Genomic DNA, 17500 nt, shown 5'->3' with positions numbered 1-17500 from the left:
AATCAGAGTTTGGCGTTAAAACTGATGCAACAACAACATGTGGGCGTCGATCCTCTCTCCTGCTGCTGAGTCATGTTTCCGTCTGTGACAGTACAGCCTGCGCTGCACGAGTCTTTATAGTACGCAGTTATGTTTGACTGCCTTATATTCAAGGATTCAAGGAGCTTTAACTAAACAACGCTATATAATATAAAAAAGCAATAGAAGATATAAACATCAGTATAAAAAGTAGTGCAATGGGATGAACAGAAACTGTTTGTAAAACCAACATACAACTTCAGAGTTCTCTGAAAATTAGAACTCATGAAGAAAAAGCTGCTGTGACCTCATGATGTGCTCAGTGAAAACCACTTTGTCAAACATCTAAATACAAACTCTCACATAAGTTCTTGGGTGATCTAAGGTTACAGAGGACTGCAATACTGGCACCCGTACTTGTCCTGCTTCTCTGGTTCACCCTGAACCTCCTCAGGATCCAACAAGGCAACTCTGATCTGGTCCATCTGGATTCTGGTTTGGTCCAGCTGGGCCTGAAGTCTCTGGACTCCTTGCTGAAGAGATGATTTCTCACCCTGAAGACAGACACAGACTTTAGGACTGACAGAAGTCCAGCAGTTGGAGCTGCATGTGTAGCATCGCCCACCATGTTCATAAGTCTCTGAGGTTCGGATGGCTTCAGCAGAATCATGACTCAGACTACAAAAGGTTCTGTTCATCTGAGAACCAGCATCAGGAGGTCTGCTGGGACTCAGGATAAATTTAAGCCTCTCTTGTGGCTGAAGCCTTTTTCAGCGTATGTGCAGAAAAAGGGGCTAAAAGTGGTGACGGCTGAGTTCAGCTGATTGTGTTCAAAGCTGAAGGCCTCACGTCTCATGTGAGAACAGGATCCAGATGTGAATGAAAACACACACTGTCTCTAGCAGCCAGATTACAACATCAGTCTGGACATGACCTGTCACCTGTCCCAGCGTGACCTGTCGGCTTAGCTCCTCCCTCAGCTGCTGCAGCTCCGCCTCCAGCTCTGCCCGCTGTCTGCTGTCCTCCACCTGTCTGTCTCTCAGAGCCTGGGTCTCCATCCGCAGCGCAGACAGCTCCTCCTGCTGGACGGACATGTCCTGAAGACAGACAGAGTCTTAGCTCATCATTCTTTAAATGTCAAAATAAACTGATGGTTTGGCTCCTACTCCAACATCCATCCATTTTCTATACCGCTTATCCGTCAGGGTCGCGGGGGAGCTGGAGCCTATCCCAGCTGACTACGGGCGAGAGGCGGGGTTCACCCTGGACTGGTCGCCAGTCAATCGCAGGGCCAACACACAAAGACAGACAACCACACACTCTCACACTCACACCTAGGGGGCAATGTAGAGCAGCCAGTTAACCTGATGTGCATGTTTTTGGTATTGTGGGAGGAAGCCGGAGAACCCGGAGAAAACCCACGCAGGCACAGGGAGAACATGCAAACTCCACATACATAGCAACCCTCTTGCTATGAGGCAACAGTGCTAACCACCGCACCACCGTGCCGCCCTCCTACTCCAACATCATTCTTCAAAAAGTCCAACTCAGATTAGATCAACCAGGTCTGTGATTTGTCTCCATCTCTTCCTGGAGCACACGAGCTTCCAGGTCATTTTGCTCATCGGGCACAGCTGTTACCGGGCGGTCACTGAGAACCACTTCCACTTCACAACGTCTCGTCTGGTTTTACCGTTAATGACCCGTCTGACCTGTCGGCGTGTCCTGGAGTTGTCCTCCAGCTGCCTGCAGTGTCTCTGTGCTTCCTCCAGGTGGAGCTGCAGACTCCGATTTTCAGCCTGCAGATTGTGAACCTGCTGCTGAGCTCGACGAGCCTGAAACACAAACACGGGTCACATGTTTGATACTCATCCTGAGGTTTCTGTGGTCCAGGCTCTACCTGCTCTCTGAGTCCTCTCAGATACTCCTGAAGTCCACAGATGATTCCTTCCAAATCCCTCTGAAGAGCCTCATTAGCCAAAATCTGACCTGGAGGAGGAAGAATGAAATTTTAAAACAAATTCTTACTCAGTCGATGCAGGGACTCCAGATGTGGAGAGACTCTGTGATTGGTCAGTGGCCTCCTCACCATCGGTCAGCTGTTGCTCCAGTTCTTTGATCTCCTGCGTCTCCATGGCGATGCGTGACAGCATGTCGTCAAGGCGATCCTCCAGCTCGCTCTTGTTCCCGCTCATCCTGTCCAACATCTGTCTGCAACTGGACAACCAGGCAGTCACATGGGCCTAACAGAGACATCAGCCAATCAGAGCAGGCCCACCAGACACCACTTTCTTATTGCCATAACATGAGACTGATGCGAGTTTGCAGTTAGGTAACGTGAGTTACAGTGCGCTCGTGTGAAGTCGGCATAACCTGAAAAATGTATTCCTGACTGGGAAAAACTGACATTAACGACAGCTCAGAAACTGTTGTGCTGCACAGGATTAGCACCAAGCCCTGCTCTCAGATCAGTGGAGGGGGGGAGTCGAGGATCCAGTGGAGAATGCAGGTATTGATCTGACAGGCTACATGACTGCTCTTCCATCTGAGCTCATTCCCCTGCAAGTGAAAGGAGCAGTCCGCAGTGTTCAACACGTCTTCCCTGACAGACGACACCGAGGGAAACTGACCCCGTCCCACACCACCACACGTCTGTGCTGTTTGGAGGGAATCAGCTCACATGTTGAGTCCTCACTCAGCATACGTGAGGTTGTTGGATCGACTCCCACAGTCTCTGCAGGTCATCTGTGACTAACAAGCTGACTGAAACCATTTTCAATAAAAACTTGTCAAAAAACGATTACAAAAATTTGTTTTAACATTTTACTTTCGTGACTTTACATTAGTGTAAGGACTTTTGTGTCTATTTGTCTTATTTGTGCTTTTCTAACTGACTTGATATTCACTCATTCTACTGCTAGAAGCTCTGATCAACAACAAGACTGAAAACCTGCTCAGGCTCAGCGGTTTCCACAGAGCTGTTTGTGTACTCACAGCATCGACCTCAGTCTACAGTCCTCGTCCCCAGAGACCACACCGGGCTCCTGGCTAACCTCCTCCTCCTTCTCCTCCTCTGTAACTCAGCAAACATCATCCATGTTCTAAGCACACTCACTTCTTCATCATTATGTTTTCCTCTCCTCTGTCTCCGAAACAAACTTCTCTTCCTCCCCTCCTCTTTCCTGTTTCCTTTGAATCAACACAGCCAATCAGGGAGACAGCTGCAGAGTGTCAGTCATCTGCTGCCCAATGGGAGAGAACTAAAGCTGGGAAAGCCACGCCCCCTGAGAAGGGACTGCCTGGGGGGAGGAGTCAGAGGTTCTTAAAGAGAAGACAAACTGTTTTGCAGCAGATGCATTTGAGGTTTCACTGCTGTGTGAAGCTTGTTCACATCACCTAACTCAAATATTCAGTTTTACTGCCATCAGTTTGTAGAAAGAGAAAATCGGAGGACAAAATAATTGAGCTGCTGCTGCCTGAAACACTGACTGAAATTTAAAACGCTCTTACTGCTTTACACAACTGAGCTGAACATTCTTGCTTGTACTGTAGGGAACATCAGGTAGGAAGGAGAAGAAGGGCTGATGGCTTGAGGGGCTGCGGGGGAATTAGCTCAAATGGTGGTGGGATCGATGCCCACATTCTCCACAGCACTTCTAAATTTATTTAAATAAAAAGTTCTAAGATGCAGAATTCATTGTAAATCATCAATGGATAAAATAACTGAGTGGTCTGTCAGTCGGTGGACGTGAAGTAACAGGAGTGTGAAGCTAAGCTGTGCCTTCAGTCAGACAGGCCAAAGTCTGTTTGACTGGGAGCAGAATTTACCACATGAACATCACGCTGTAGTGAAGGAGACTCGAGACCATAAACTCATCAGGAAAATAAATGTTGAGGTCATAAATCAGTTGAGCACACCGGTTTTGTCATAAGCTCACATACGATGAGAAACCAACGGAGTCGCCCCCTGCTGGACATTAGAAAAAACACAGGTTTAGGGCAGTCCTGCAGTGTTGGCTGTCATAACCGCAAGTGACTCCATCGCTCTGTCATGTTATTTTAAAAAAGCTGCCCCGTGTGAGGCTCGAACTCACGACCTTCAGATTATGAGACTGACGCGCTGCCAACTGCGCCAACGAGGCCTGAAGAGCAGCGCGTCACGACTGAGCTGAGTTTCAAACAAGTGCCTGAGCGTAAACCTTCAAGATGACAAAATGTGTGAGTGACTGACAAAGAGAACGGCAGTTTGAAACAAAGCCTGAGGACAAAAGGCTGACAGTCCAGTGGAGAGTGTGGGTGTTGACCCCATGACCTCCCACACACTGAGCGAGCTCTTCACCATGTGAGCTCACATGTTGTGGGTCTGTGGGCTCCAGAGTCAACAGGCGTGTCCCCAGCTCCTCTGTCTCTCTCTCTGTCTTCCTGCTCTCTTCGCTCTGTCTGTCCATCTGTCTTCGTGTCTCGTCAGCTTCGTCTTTCAGCTGCTCCAGGACGGACAGTTTGCTGAGCAGACGACACAGCGCCTCCTGCTGGTTGATACAAATTACAGAGCAGAGTACAGAGCTCTTTATACTCAACGTGTAACTACAACACCAACTGATCACAAAGGGTCTCGTAGGTAAAACACAGACTCTGTGCTCAACCAATGAAATGTTTGTTGTTACCTGTTTGTGTGTCAGCAGCCGTTCAGCAGCCTGCTGCTCAGCCTCAGCTGCACACAACAATCACAGTATTGATTATGACACGACAGAGCGAAGCTTCTGCTGCAGGATGGGCTCTGACCAGCAGGACGAGCGGCGCTCAGCTTAAATACAGCGGCACAATTAATCAGAAATCACACAGTCGGCATAAAATGGAATTCAAGGACTTAAAGGTGTTTTCCAGGTTTGTTTAATGTCAGAGCCTGGGGGGGTCACCATGACAACCTCACGTGGTGGTCAAAGTGATGGACAGCTAATCCGCCGTGCTCTCAGTGGGCTTCAATCTCATTCCTGTTGCAGTTAACTTTGATCTTTAACGTTCACGTCAGTAGGCTGCGGCGCTCTCACACAATATTTATTCAGACAAGCACACCTGCCACAAACACTTCCTGTTTGTCCCATTACTGTGGGGAGGCTCACATGCTGACTTATGTTGTCATGTAATTTTAAAAGGCTTGAAGTCACGACCTTCAGATCATGAGTCTGACACACTGCCAGCAGCACCAACAAGGCGGGAAAACGCCATCTTTGTTCATTGAGTTGACTGTTCTGAGTCGGTGTGTCAAGTCTTGATCACGTGCCGCCGCGTCACCTGCAGGAGGACGTCCAGTTACACACAGCACTGTGGCTTTGATTACATTAGTTATGTTTCAGGTGTTGGCCTGTCACAGCATTATACTGTTTTGTTGATCAAGGTTTGTGTTAAAGCCGTGAGAAATGCTTTCTTCCCCAGCGTTAGTCCGACGTGACGCACTGCACAGCTGGATCACCTGTCACACAGGTGGTGCAAACGCCCACTGACACAGCTTATTGGAAACACTCACAGCTCAGCAATCCCACTACCTTCACATGCTAAGCACACGCTCTACCATTGGATGTTATTCCCCAGGCACCACAGGCAGTACACACTGGACACTTCACTCTGTCCAGTCTTGTGAGTGGACAGACATGGTGTGGGGCTGTAATTACATCCACTCGCCCCCTGCTCTTTGTGTTAACGCACTTGAAAACTGATGCATAGCTTTGACAAAGTCCTCGTGAAAAGCAGAAAGCTTTCTGTCCTTACCTTCAAGCTGCTCTGTTCTGCAGGCTTCCTGCAGGGGGCGTGACCTCTCGGTTTGAGCGTGGATGTCTGCATCCTCCTGGGGCTGCAGGGAGGAGGAGGAAGAGGAGTGTCGGGGGGTGCCGGTGCCCCTGACGTGTCCAGCCTTGCCGATGTATGGACTCTCAGAGTCCATAATAATGTCGACTTCCTGATGAGACATGCAAGTGATTCAGATGAATTTTGAGTTTGTGTTTGTTTGTGAAGCAGGACGCGGTGAAATATCTCAGGACTGCAGTGTACAGGACGCTACAGGCTGGAGGCGACTTACGGTAACCTCGTAAGCCTACTGAAACGCGTGTGGAACCAACTGGCCACTAATTGTTTCAGACAAGCGTAACATCCAGCCACCCTGATGGAGGACAGTGTCCATGCTGAAGTCAGCCTGTGTCGCTGCCAGCAGGGGGCGCCATCTGCAGGCTAGGCACTGTTTGTAAGGACTGCTTGCCTGGGCTGGGGCCAGGTGCTTGCTCATAGGGGTTTTGTTGGGTCTCTACCAAAAATCAAATTAAAGAGTTTGGTCCCAACTTGCTCCAAATGCAAAGCGTCATGAGAAAACTTCAGTTTGATCTGTTTTTTATTTCACACGAGCAGCTCTTTGAACACGTTTTTTATTCCTGTCCTCCATCAACCCTCCGCAGACTTCAATTTAACACTTGATACGTGTGTCTGTACAGGACACATCCTGTCTGAAGTGTGTGTGTGTGTGTGTGTGTGTGTGTGTGTGTGTGTGTGTGTGTGTTGCCTGAACACTGCAGGAGGGCAGCGGGCCGAGTTTGGTATCAATCTTGTAGAAAGTGAACTCCTGCTCAAGCTCATACAGTCTGTGAAAGGCTCTGGTCAACTCGGCTGTCGTCTTCTTCAGCTGAACACACAGAAAACACTTTTATTGTGAAAGAGCCGCAGGAAGTCTGCATTCCCCACAGAAACATCACAAAACACACTGAAGACAGCTGACAATCTGACACACACACTCACTCACTCACACACACACACACACACACACACACACCTTTGAGGCAGCTGTGCGTGAGTGTGTATGTGTATTAGTGTGTGAGTAAGTGTATGTGTGAGTGAGTGTGTGTCTGTGTGTGTGTGTATATGTGTGTGAGTGTCTGTGTGTGTGAGTGTGTGTCTGTGTCTCTGTGTGTGTGTGTGTGTGTGTGTGTGTGTGTATTCCTTTATTTATGGGAAATTAAAAGAATTTCCCTTCGGGGATAAATAAAGGAATTCTGATTCTGATGTGAGTGTGTGTTTGTGTGTGTGAGTGTCTGTGTCTATATATGTGTGTGAGTGTGTGGTACCAGCTGACTCTTGGTGTGTAATTCTTGCTCCAGCAATGTGTGTGCGTGTCTCTGCGTTTCTGCCTGAGCCATCAGTTCTCGGTTTGTCTCCTCCTGCTGGCGGAGTTGAGCGCCTGCGTCCTGCTGCTCCCCCTGCAGCCTGCTCAGCTCCCATTGGCTGCTGTCCACCTCCTGCTGCAGACGCTGCAGCTCCTCTGATCACAGACAACAGCGGTGAAAAGCAGCCACGTCATGTTTTCTAGTGTGTCTGCGTGATATGAGATGGCGTACCGGTGCCGAAGCGTCGGTGGGCGTGTCCTCTCTCCTCCTGCGTGATTGACAGATCGTCCAGCCTGTCCAGAGTCCTCAGGTGGTACAGCAGGAAGAGGCGGGAGTGCTGCAGCGAGCAGGCAGGGTTTCCTGACACGGACAGCTCTGATAGGCTGCTCAGAGAGCGCAGGCGGGACATCTCGTACAGCTACAGGGACACGAGTGTGGATTGGCTGTCCTCTCGTTCTCTTACACAATATGACACAACAAGACACGACACGACACGACACAACATGACACGATACGATACAACACGACACGATATGACACGACATGGCACAACATGACACGATACAACATGACATGACACAATATGACATGACACAACATGACACGATATGATACAACACGACACGATATGACACAATATGACACAATATGACATGGCACAACATGACACGATACAACATGACATGACACAATATGACACAACACGACACGACACGACACGGCACAACATGACACGATACAACATGACATGACACAATATGACACAACACGACACGACACGACATGGCACAACATGACACGATACAACATGACATGACACAATATGACACAACACGACACGACACGACACGGCACATCATGACACGATACAACATGACATGACACAATATGACACAACACGACACGACACGACATGGCACAACATGACACGATACAACATGACATGACACAATATGACACAACACGACACGACACGACACGACACGGCACAACATGACACGATACAACATGACATGACCCAATATGACACAACACGACACGACACAACATGACACGATACAACATGACATGACACAATATGACACAACACGACACGACACGACATGGCACAACATGACACGACACGACACAATATGACATGACACAACATGACACGATACGATACAACAAGACACAATATGACACAATATGACACAACATGACACGATACAACACGACACAACATGACACGACACGACACGACAGGAGACGACACAACATGACATGACACAATATGACACAACATGACATGACACGACAGGAGACGACACAACATGACATGACACAATATGACACAACATGACATGACACAACAGGAGACGACACAACATGACATGACACAATATGACACAACATGACATGACACGACAGGAGACGACACAACATGACATGACACAATATGACACAACACGACACGACATGGCACAACATGACACGATACAACATGACATGACACAATATAACACAACACGACACGACACGACACGGCACAACATGACACGATACAACATGACATGACACAATATGACACAACATGACACGACACGACACGGCACAACATGACACGATACAACATGACATGACACAATATGACACAACACAACACGACACGACATGGCACAACAAGACACGACACAACATGACATGACACAATATGACACAACACGACACGACACGACACAACATGACACGATACAACATGACATGACACAATATGACACAACACGACACGACACGACATGGCACAACATGACACGACACGACACAATATGACATGACACAACATGACACGATACGATACAACACGACACAATATGACACAACATGACACGACACGACACGACACGACAGGAGACGACACAACATGACATGACACAATATGACACAACATGACATGACACGACAGGAGACGACACAACATGACATGACACAATATGACACAACATGACATGACACGACAGGAGACGACACAACATGACATGACACAATATGACACAACACGACACGACACGACATGGCACAACATGACACGATACAACATGACATGACACAATATAACACAACACGACACGACACGACACGGCACAACATGACACGATACAACATGACATGACACAATATGACACAACATGACACGACACGACACGGCACAACATGACACGATACAACATGACATGACACAATATGACACAACACAACACGACACGACATGGCACAACAAGACACGATACAACATGACATGACACAATATAACACAACACGACACGACACGACATGGCACAACATGACACGATACAACATGACATGACACAATATGACACAACACGACACGACACGGCACAACATGACACGATACAACATGACATGACACAATATGACACAACATGACACGACACGACACGGCACAACATGACACGACACGACACAATATGACACAACATGACATGACACGACAGGAGACGACACAACATGACATGATACAACATGACATGACACAATATAACACAACACGACACGACACGGCACAACATGACACGATACAACATGACATGACACAATATGACACAACACGACACGACACGGCACAACATGACACGATACAACATGACATGACACAATATGACACAACATGACACGACACGACACGACAGGAGATGACACAACATGACATGACACAATATGACACAACATGACATGACACGACAGGAGACGACACAACATGACATGACACAATATGACACAACACAACACGACACGACATGGCACAACATGACACGATACAACATGACATGACACAATATGACACAACACGACACGACACGGCACAACATGACACGATACAACATGACATGACACAATATGACACAACATGACACGACACGGCACAACATGACACGATACAACATGACATGACACAATATGACACAACATGACACGACACGACACGGCACAACATGACACGACACGACACGACACAATATGACACAACATGACATGACACGACAGGAGACGACACAACATGACATGACACAATATGACACAACACGACACGACACGACATGGCACAACATGACACGATACAACATGATATGACACAATATGACACAACATGACACGACACGACATGGCACAACATGACACGATACAACATGACATGACACAATATGACACAACACGACACGACACGGCACAACATGACACGACACGACACGACACAATATGACATGACACAACATGACACGATACGATACAACACGACACAATATGACACAACATGACACGACACGACAGGAGACGACACAACATGACATGACACAACAGGAGACGAAACAACATGACACGACAGAACATGACACGACAGGAGACGACGCAACATGACACGACACAACAGGACATGACATGACACAACAACATGATGCGACACGACACAACATGACACAGAAGGCATTTAGAAAACATGACGTGGCTGTTTTTAACCGCTGTTGTCTGTGACTGATGGCCCACCATGATGTTTCACACTCACTCACTCACACATTCACACACTCGCGCTCACACACACACACAGTGTGTGCTCACTGATGTGATGAGGTTGTGCTGCAGGTGGAGTGTGTGCAGTGAGTGCAGCTTCCTCCCAAACCACACAGGAATTCGCTCAATCCTGTTGTAGGACAAGTTCAGATGCTGCAGACTGGACATGAGCTCCAGTCCCTCGATCCTCCTACAGACAGACAGACAGACACACACACACACACAGTGAGAACTGAAAAGTCACAACTTTGATTCCAGCTGGTTCCATGAGTCATCAATGAGTGTGTGTCTGTGTGTGTGAGTGTGTGTATGTGTGTACATGTTTTTATGATCTCATGGGGACAAAAACCTGTTTGCACAGCTACACCTGGGGACTCACCTGCCTTATGGGGACAAAATGCAAAAGTCCCCATGGGGACTTGAATAACTTTTAGAGTGAAGACTTGGTTTAAGGTGAGGCTGAGTTTGAGGTTCAGGTTAAGGTCAGGGTAAAGGTCAAAGGTCAGGGTCAGGGTTAGGCAAGTTATGGTTTTGGTTTGAGTAAGTTTGCAGGAAATTAATGTAACTCTATGTAATGTCCCCACTGGGCATGAAAACCTACACTCTGTGTGTGTGTGTGTGTGTGTTTGATTCCCCCCGGACTGGCAGGAAAACATTTGGGTGTGGTGGAGTGATTAATAAGGAAATGCCCGCCCCTCCGTTAGTCAGCTGATTAACCCCCAACGTGCTCCTCGGGCACCTGACATGGCAGCCCACTGCTCCTGTGTGTTTCACTGCATGTGTGTGTGTGTGTGTGTTCACTCAGTGATGGTGAAATGCAGAGAAGTAATTTCGGTGTGTGTAAAAATATGCTGACAATAAAGTTTGAAGTTGAAGTGTGTGTCTCACTGGATGTTGTTGTGGGCCAGCTGCAGCTCTCTCAGCTGTGTCAGGCTGTTCACGCTCTGCATTCTCTCAATCATGTTGTCGTTGAGTTTTAAAACTTCCAGATGCTGACAGCCATGGAGGTTCTCTATGACCTGCAACACACACACACACACACACACACACACACACACAGATACAGATACAGATACAGCAGTACTACGAGCTGTGTGGACTGTAGTACTCGCAGTACGACTTTGTTCTGACCTTGATGCGTTTGTCTCCAGTTGAAGACGACAGATTGAGGGATCGAACGAGAGCCACAGACCGACAACCAGTGAGCTTGAGCAGCAGCTCCTCTGTTATGCACCTGATACCTGACAGGACAGGACGGGTGCTTACAGGACGCTGTCTTCATGTGACTGCTGTGGCATTAAAGCTTTACCTTTCCTCCTCTACCTTCTCTGTTCTCCTGCAGGTCTGCACCTCCTCCCGCCTCCCTCTGCTCCTCCATCCCTGGACCAGACAGCAGGACAGACAGAAAGACACTCAGCCAGTCAGATAGATGGACAGACAGACAGACAGCCAAACAGTCAGACAGATGGACAGACAGACTGCCAAACAGACAGACAGACAGGTGTTATGCTGTATTCTGTGACCTTACATTAAAGGAGTAACTTGTAAGTTCTTCAGCAGAGTAACTGCCAACTGTGGCTCACTGTCCTGTTTGCTGTAGCTGTAGCTACTGTTAGCTCAATTAGCCCAGTTAGCTCAGTTAGCCGTGGTCCTGTAGCTGACCGTTGGTACCAAGTAGGTAAAGTCTGCCTGGAGGGCGACCTCAGGAGTCACGGGGCAAAGGGGGCTCGGCTCAGCCAGCTCTGCAACTTTAAGTGACCCGTGACCATGAAGTAATAAAGTTTTAAAATTTCAAAAAGTATGAAATATTATTTTCACTGTGATTGGCTGTTCCTTTGACCTGAACATGTGGAGAGCCAATCACATGGCTGTGATTACATTCTAAAATGGAAAACAGAAATATTATTTTGGGACATGACTTCGGGAAAAGAATGACCTGAAATATAATAAACACGTCCTGCAGATAAAGCTGCTGTGCCAGGCCGCTCAGCCGTGCCATATATCTGACCTGTAGTTATTCATGTTTAATATTTAATAAAGCCTCGTCGCTTACCTAAACGTGAGCAGCGTGTCTTTCCACATCAGCCAGCCTGGTGACAGACAGAAGAGAAGCTGTGCTGCTGTTAGCCGCTCATGAAGACCACACAGCTAACCGCACGTCAGTAAAGCGTCGTGCTGGGCGGACTGTGTTTGTTATTAGCTTTAGCCTGGTTAGCGTGTCAGCATTCGGTCACCATAGAAACCCAAAGCTAACGTGCAGTTAACACTTTAATTGGCGGCTTTAACTGGACTCGTCTGATGAACCTCACGGTCAAACTGACAGGTAACTTTACCTTTTCTAACGTTAGCCGACTCGGGTTAGTTAATCCTCGGTCTCCATGGTAACACGCTGATACAAAGCTGCTTAAGCAACGTCAGCGATGTCAACGACGTGGACAAAAACGTTTTATTCACTTGGAGACACGACGTGCAGGTGTGTTTCACGGCAGAAACAAGGAGCAGAGACATTTGAGGGCTCGAGCGGCAGGTGGATGTTGCCTTCAAAGTCCCCTCATAAACTCGTAGCGTTCCCTTTCACGTTTCAAACCTTGTACTTGTGATATCCAGATACCCGCTGCTTCTTTTGATAAAGGACTCGCGTGTCATATTTATCATACAGCAGATACAAACTATACAGCTTTCACATTCTGCCACTGGTTTTTAACTGAGGATGAAAAGGATCGTCAACAGAAATACAGTGTTGGGAAAGTTCACTTTCTGCATGAACCAGTTCAAAGTTCAGTTTACACATTTTAAAATGAACTAGTCCGGTTCGTAGTTCATAATTCAACATTTTGAACTAAGTTCAAGGTTCCTAAAATGAGCTGCTTCATAGCTCCTGGTTTTTTCTTCTGTGCGCTGCTGCCAGATATTGAGCGGTCCGAGCTCACGCTACCTTCGTCCACGCGCCGTATTTTGATGACGTATTTGTTAGTGCGACAGGTATGACAGCTGTTGCCAGGTTGGGTGGTTTGTCCACTACATGTTAAGGGATGTTTCCGGTGGGTTTTCGCCCGGAAATCTGGCGCGCTCTTGAACGAAGTTAAGATGTGAGGGAGCACCGTTCACAAACGCCACAACGAACGCGTTCACAGTAACGTTCATCAAGCGGAAATACAGCACGTTCAGTTGACGTTCGCCCGAAGTGTGAACGAGTTCGCGAACGAGTTCGTGAACGATCGATCACTGAACGCGTGCAGGCACAACACCGCAGAAATGTTTCACCGGACGTGTGCAAAGTGGATAGTTGTAATATTTCCGACAGACCTGTAAGGCAACACGAGTGTGTGAGTGCTGGTTTAGTGCATCTCAGGTGACTGAAAAAGACACCCGCTTTTTAAAACAGTGCCGGGAGATGTTCTCAGGTGCTCTCCTCAGGTAAAAGTAACACATGTTTAAAAACATTCTTAGTATTTTAGTGAAAGTGAAAATCCCACTGATAGTATTGTCACGGGGGACAGTTTAAGTACGTTTTTCCTCATCATACTTTTACACTTTCAGTGCAGGACTTGGTATTGATACTTTAAGTAAACGATCTGAATTGTCCCTCCACAGCTGATTATTACTGATGAGCTAACCTGTAAGCAGCACTTATGTGTTGCAGCTGGTTGAACTGAAGTCTGCTTATCTGGAGCATCACATCCTGTTTCATCAGGTGATCGTGTTTAGTATTTAAAATCTCTATCTGCAAAGTAAAAATAACTATGAGATAAATGTGGTGCAGGTTCGTCATACAGATCATTTACGCACAGAGACCACGCAGTGAATTTGTTTTAGCTTTACTGCTAGATCATAAAATGACACTTGACAATGACAGGAGAAACAAAATCATTAACTTTAACCTGTGAGCTAACAACATGTCCTGAGCTGATGAGACTTTCTGGTGAGACAAAACAGTTTATTCCTCTCGGCTCCTTGTGAACTCCCTCAGTATTAAATTAAAACGTGCTGCGCAAATCTGCTTATGAGGAGTCAGGGCAGCTGACCAACTGCAGGTCCAGAGCAAATTCGTCCAGCTGGGAAATGTAGTCCGAACACTCGGGAGAACTACAGTCCGTCGGCCACAGCTCCACCACCGCCTCCGAGTCCAGAGGAAGACGATATCTGCGAGGCGAGACAATTAGGGAAGGTCAGAGTTACGTCACACTGGGAGAAGAAGAAGAAGAAGAAGTAGTGCAGGTAAGATGGCGGTGGAGACACTGACTTGAAGCCGTTGCCATGGGTGACCTCTGACCCGCTGGCTCCAATCACCAGGTACTGCTTGTTGTTCTGGATGTCAACAGCATTGCAGGTGACCTTTTTCATCAGGTCCACCTCCGTACCTGAACTCACCGCCTCAAACTCTACAAGAGACACGGGAGACGCGGTCACATGATGTAAATGACAGGCCATGTGACCCTGTCATTAACAAACTATTTAAATAAAACATTACAGAGGAGTAACACACTCAGTACTCAGTACTTTAAAAGTGCAAATACCACAGTATCACCAGATGACGAGTCATTTCACACCTTGATCTGTGTTCTTCAGGACTTCAACTACGGTGGCTGTGTAGGTCATAAAGTCTCCCTCTGCTGCTGAGGACTTGACCGTCACCTTGTAGGCTGCAGGAAGACAAACGGAGACCACAAAGTCAGCTGAACGTTTGTTCTTTGTGTGACGCATCACGTGATCCATAAACGCCAAACATACAGAAGGGAAACGCACACCGTGAGGCTTTTCCCTCCGCGTGGTGGCAGTTTGTTACTCAGACTACAGAAAACCGAACAGACTGGCTGCAGCATCGGCTCTGTGGGTCTGAGAGGCTGTTGGGTGTTTCACTGAACCTCGTTCTCACCATATTTGATGTTGGGCTGGCAGGTCTCGTCCATACGTTTGGCTGCTGTCAGACTCACGTCGATGTTTCCTCTGTAGGCAGCACACGCAGCTGAACAACAACAACAACAACACATAATGTGTAACAACTGAAGACGCATTAAAGGTACGGTACACCAGAAATTACAATTCAGTCATTATCTACTCACCTCCATGCTGATGGAAAGTCAAGTAGATTTTATCTTTTAAAAGAGTGTAATTTAATTTGGTATCTGTGGGTCTCCACGGACTCGGATTACACTGGACGAGCTGCGAGGAGCCGTTTTATATTTAGTTTTTAAAATCAGTCCCCAGCTTCTTCATTTGTTAAGCAGAAAGCTGCAATGCTGTTTTGCCGTGAAGCTCCAGAAATGTTTTGAGGACGAAGCAGCACGTTGGTGAGCGCATCGTGACTGAATTTTCATTTTTGGTGAACTGTTCCTTTAAACATATTTGACATGTGACAGAGACAACATGATCTGACAGCTGCAGGTGGTGTGAGTGACAGCTGACCTCAGCCAATCAAAGGGCAGGTGTTACCTGTCATGCACTGACACTGTTCAGCCACACAGAGGTGCTGCAGCTTCTGCTCCTGGTAGGAGAACCGTTTGGTGCACATGCTGCCTGCAGGAGACAGAAAGACACAATGCAGCTCTGTCTTCCCCAGAGTCAGTGGAGTGGAGCGTCTGCTAGGCTAACAGTTTCCACCTGCTGCCAGTCTTTGTGCTAAGCTAACACATCGTGGACTTATTACCTCTGTAGTCAAGATGTTTCTCACCCCGCAAGAGTACACAGCAATGCTAGGACTTCCAAAAACACAAATTCAAACGGTAAAATATTAAGTCAGAGTTATGGGATGTTCTGATCTCTTGATTCAGTGACTCTCAGGAAATCACAGATTTGATTTAGGCTCGTCGAGTTCTGACTGAACTGAAGTGAAAGGTTAAAAACCTGATTGGAAATGCATCAATCCTGACTTACTAAGTTAAGATAAAAAAAAAATTATAGTTGAAATTAATTTAATCTTGACTTTGTCTTGTCTAATGATTTTTAAAAAATCTGGACTTAAAATGTCAAAATTCTGACTTCATCTGTCATAACTTTGATGATGTCATTCAAAATCTTGCATCAAGAAATCCGAATTTTTAAAATTTTAATCTAAACTTCTTGTCTTAATTTGGATCTACCGTGACACTTTGATGTGTTCTGTGTTTATGTGATAAAGACTACCAATCCCAGGATGCACAGCAGGTCAAGACGTTTACCTTTGTCCTGAGGCTCGTAGACGCTCAACACCGACTCGCTGACCCCGCTCACCCTGAACGCGGTCCTGATCCGAAAACCAACGCACAGGAAGACCTCTGAGGGAACCTAGCAGCCAGACAGGAAGTTATCACACAGAACCTAGCAGCCAGACAGGAAGTTATGTATTGGTTGCTGGTATTGTGGTTCTGCGGTGCTGCTGTGTGGTGTTTCTGTTACTCACAGCTTCCATCTGAATGACCACAGTGTTTCCTTGGCGTGAATAGTCGGAGATGATTGGCTCATCTGTGTCTCTGAACTGTAGAACGACAGATCGGCCACGCGTGAAGAAAGACTCCTCAACATCACATTAGTTAACGTAGTTCAGTTTGTCACCCTGACTGAGTGTTTGTCTCCGTCCTGCTGTGTGAACGTGACTTCACTGGCTGATGGAGGCTAACAGCAGCTAATCCCCCACAGCCTCCTCATCGCTCCACACACATGTTCAGCTGTTCACAGGAAGTGACACTGAAGTCATGCATGCACATCATACAGACAGGAAGTCCCCCCCATGTGAATCAGAACATCTGGATGGAGAGACGCACCGTCTGTCCTCGCACATCACTACATTAGCC

The 17500-nt window shown here is 47.2% G+C and overlaps 2 protein-coding genes and 1 non-coding gene across 16 annotated transcripts in view; all 3 read right to left on the bottom strand.

Annotated features, from left to right (window-relative positions):
- cntrl (centriolin) overlaps window positions 1–13643 on the bottom strand; it is a 23721-nt gene extending 10078 nt beyond the window's left edge. For 7 of the 12 annotated variants that reach the window (XR_006843175.1, XR_006843176.1, XM_046386512.1 and 4 more), the window contains exons 1-17: window positions 13064–13643; window positions 12784–12820; window positions 12054–12110; window positions 11862–11971; window positions 11619–11749; window positions 10779–10920; window positions 7395–7581; window positions 7125–7318; window positions 6566–6685; window positions 5785–5971; window positions 4683–4729; window positions 4371–4547; window positions 2108–2261; window positions 1919–2007; window positions 1731–1853; window positions 960–1115; window positions 436–572 (exon numbers count right to left, since the gene is read on the bottom strand). Coding sequence is in view for 10 of the 12 variants with exons in the window: in XM_046386512.1 (XP_046242468.1) it covers window positions 436–572; window positions 960–1115; window positions 1731–1853; window positions 1919–2007; window positions 2108–2261; window positions 4371–4547; window positions 4683–4729; window positions 5785–5971; window positions 6566–6685; window positions 7125–7318; window positions 7395–7581; window positions 10779–10920; window positions 11619–11749; window positions 11862–11971; window positions 12054–12108 (2009 nt within the window). In the remaining 2 variants the exon portion in view is untranslated. Of the gene's footprint in view, window positions 1–435; window positions 573–959; window positions 1116–1730; window positions 1854–1918; window positions 2008–2107; window positions 2262–4370; window positions 4548–4682; window positions 4730–5784; window positions 5974–6565; window positions 6686–7124; window positions 7319–7394; window positions 7622–10778; window positions 10921–11618; window positions 11750–11861; window positions 11972–12053; window positions 12111–12258; window positions 12612–12783; window positions 12821–13063 lie in introns of those variants that run through there. The other 5 variants (XM_046386513.1, XM_046386515.1, XM_046386520.1 and 2 more) reach the window with 5 other exon arrangements.
- On the bottom strand, window positions 4088–4160 carry trnam-cau. Its single transcript has one exon. It is a non-coding gene; the product is annotated as a tRNA-Met (tRNA).
- Window positions 13644–14532: 889 nt separating the features above from the next.
- The window catches only part of c5 (complement component 5), a 16389-nt gene continuing 13421 nt past the window's right edge, over window positions 14533–17500 (bottom strand). Inside the window, exons 36-42 of one of the 3 annotated variants that reach the window (XM_046386510.1) lie at window positions 17110–17184; window positions 16889–16994; window positions 16164–16247; window positions 15607–15696; window positions 15281–15373; window positions 14974–15112; window positions 14533–14873 (exon numbers count right to left, since the gene is read on the bottom strand). In XM_046386510.1, coding sequence (XP_046242466.1) covers window positions 14732–14873; window positions 14974–15112; window positions 15281–15373; window positions 15607–15696; window positions 16164–16247; window positions 16889–16994; window positions 17110–17184 — 729 coding nt within the window. In that variant the 3' untranslated portion in view covers window positions 14533–14731. Of the gene's footprint in view, window positions 14874–14973; window positions 15113–15230; window positions 15374–15476; window positions 15697–16163; window positions 16248–16888; window positions 16995–17109; window positions 17185–17500 lie in introns of those variants that run through there. The other 2 variants (XM_046386511.1, XR_006843174.1) reach the window with 2 other exon arrangements.

The sequence above is a fragment of the Scatophagus argus genome, chromosome 4 (genome assembly GCF_020382885.2).
Source record: "Scatophagus argus isolate fScaArg1 chromosome 4, fScaArg1.pri, whole genome shotgun sequence".
NCBI lineage: Eukaryota > Metazoa > Chordata > Actinopteri > Scatophagidae > Scatophagus > Scatophagus argus.
The sequence above is the reverse complement of the archived record's forward strand: the minus strand, read 5'-3'. Positions and strand labels throughout refer to the sequence as shown.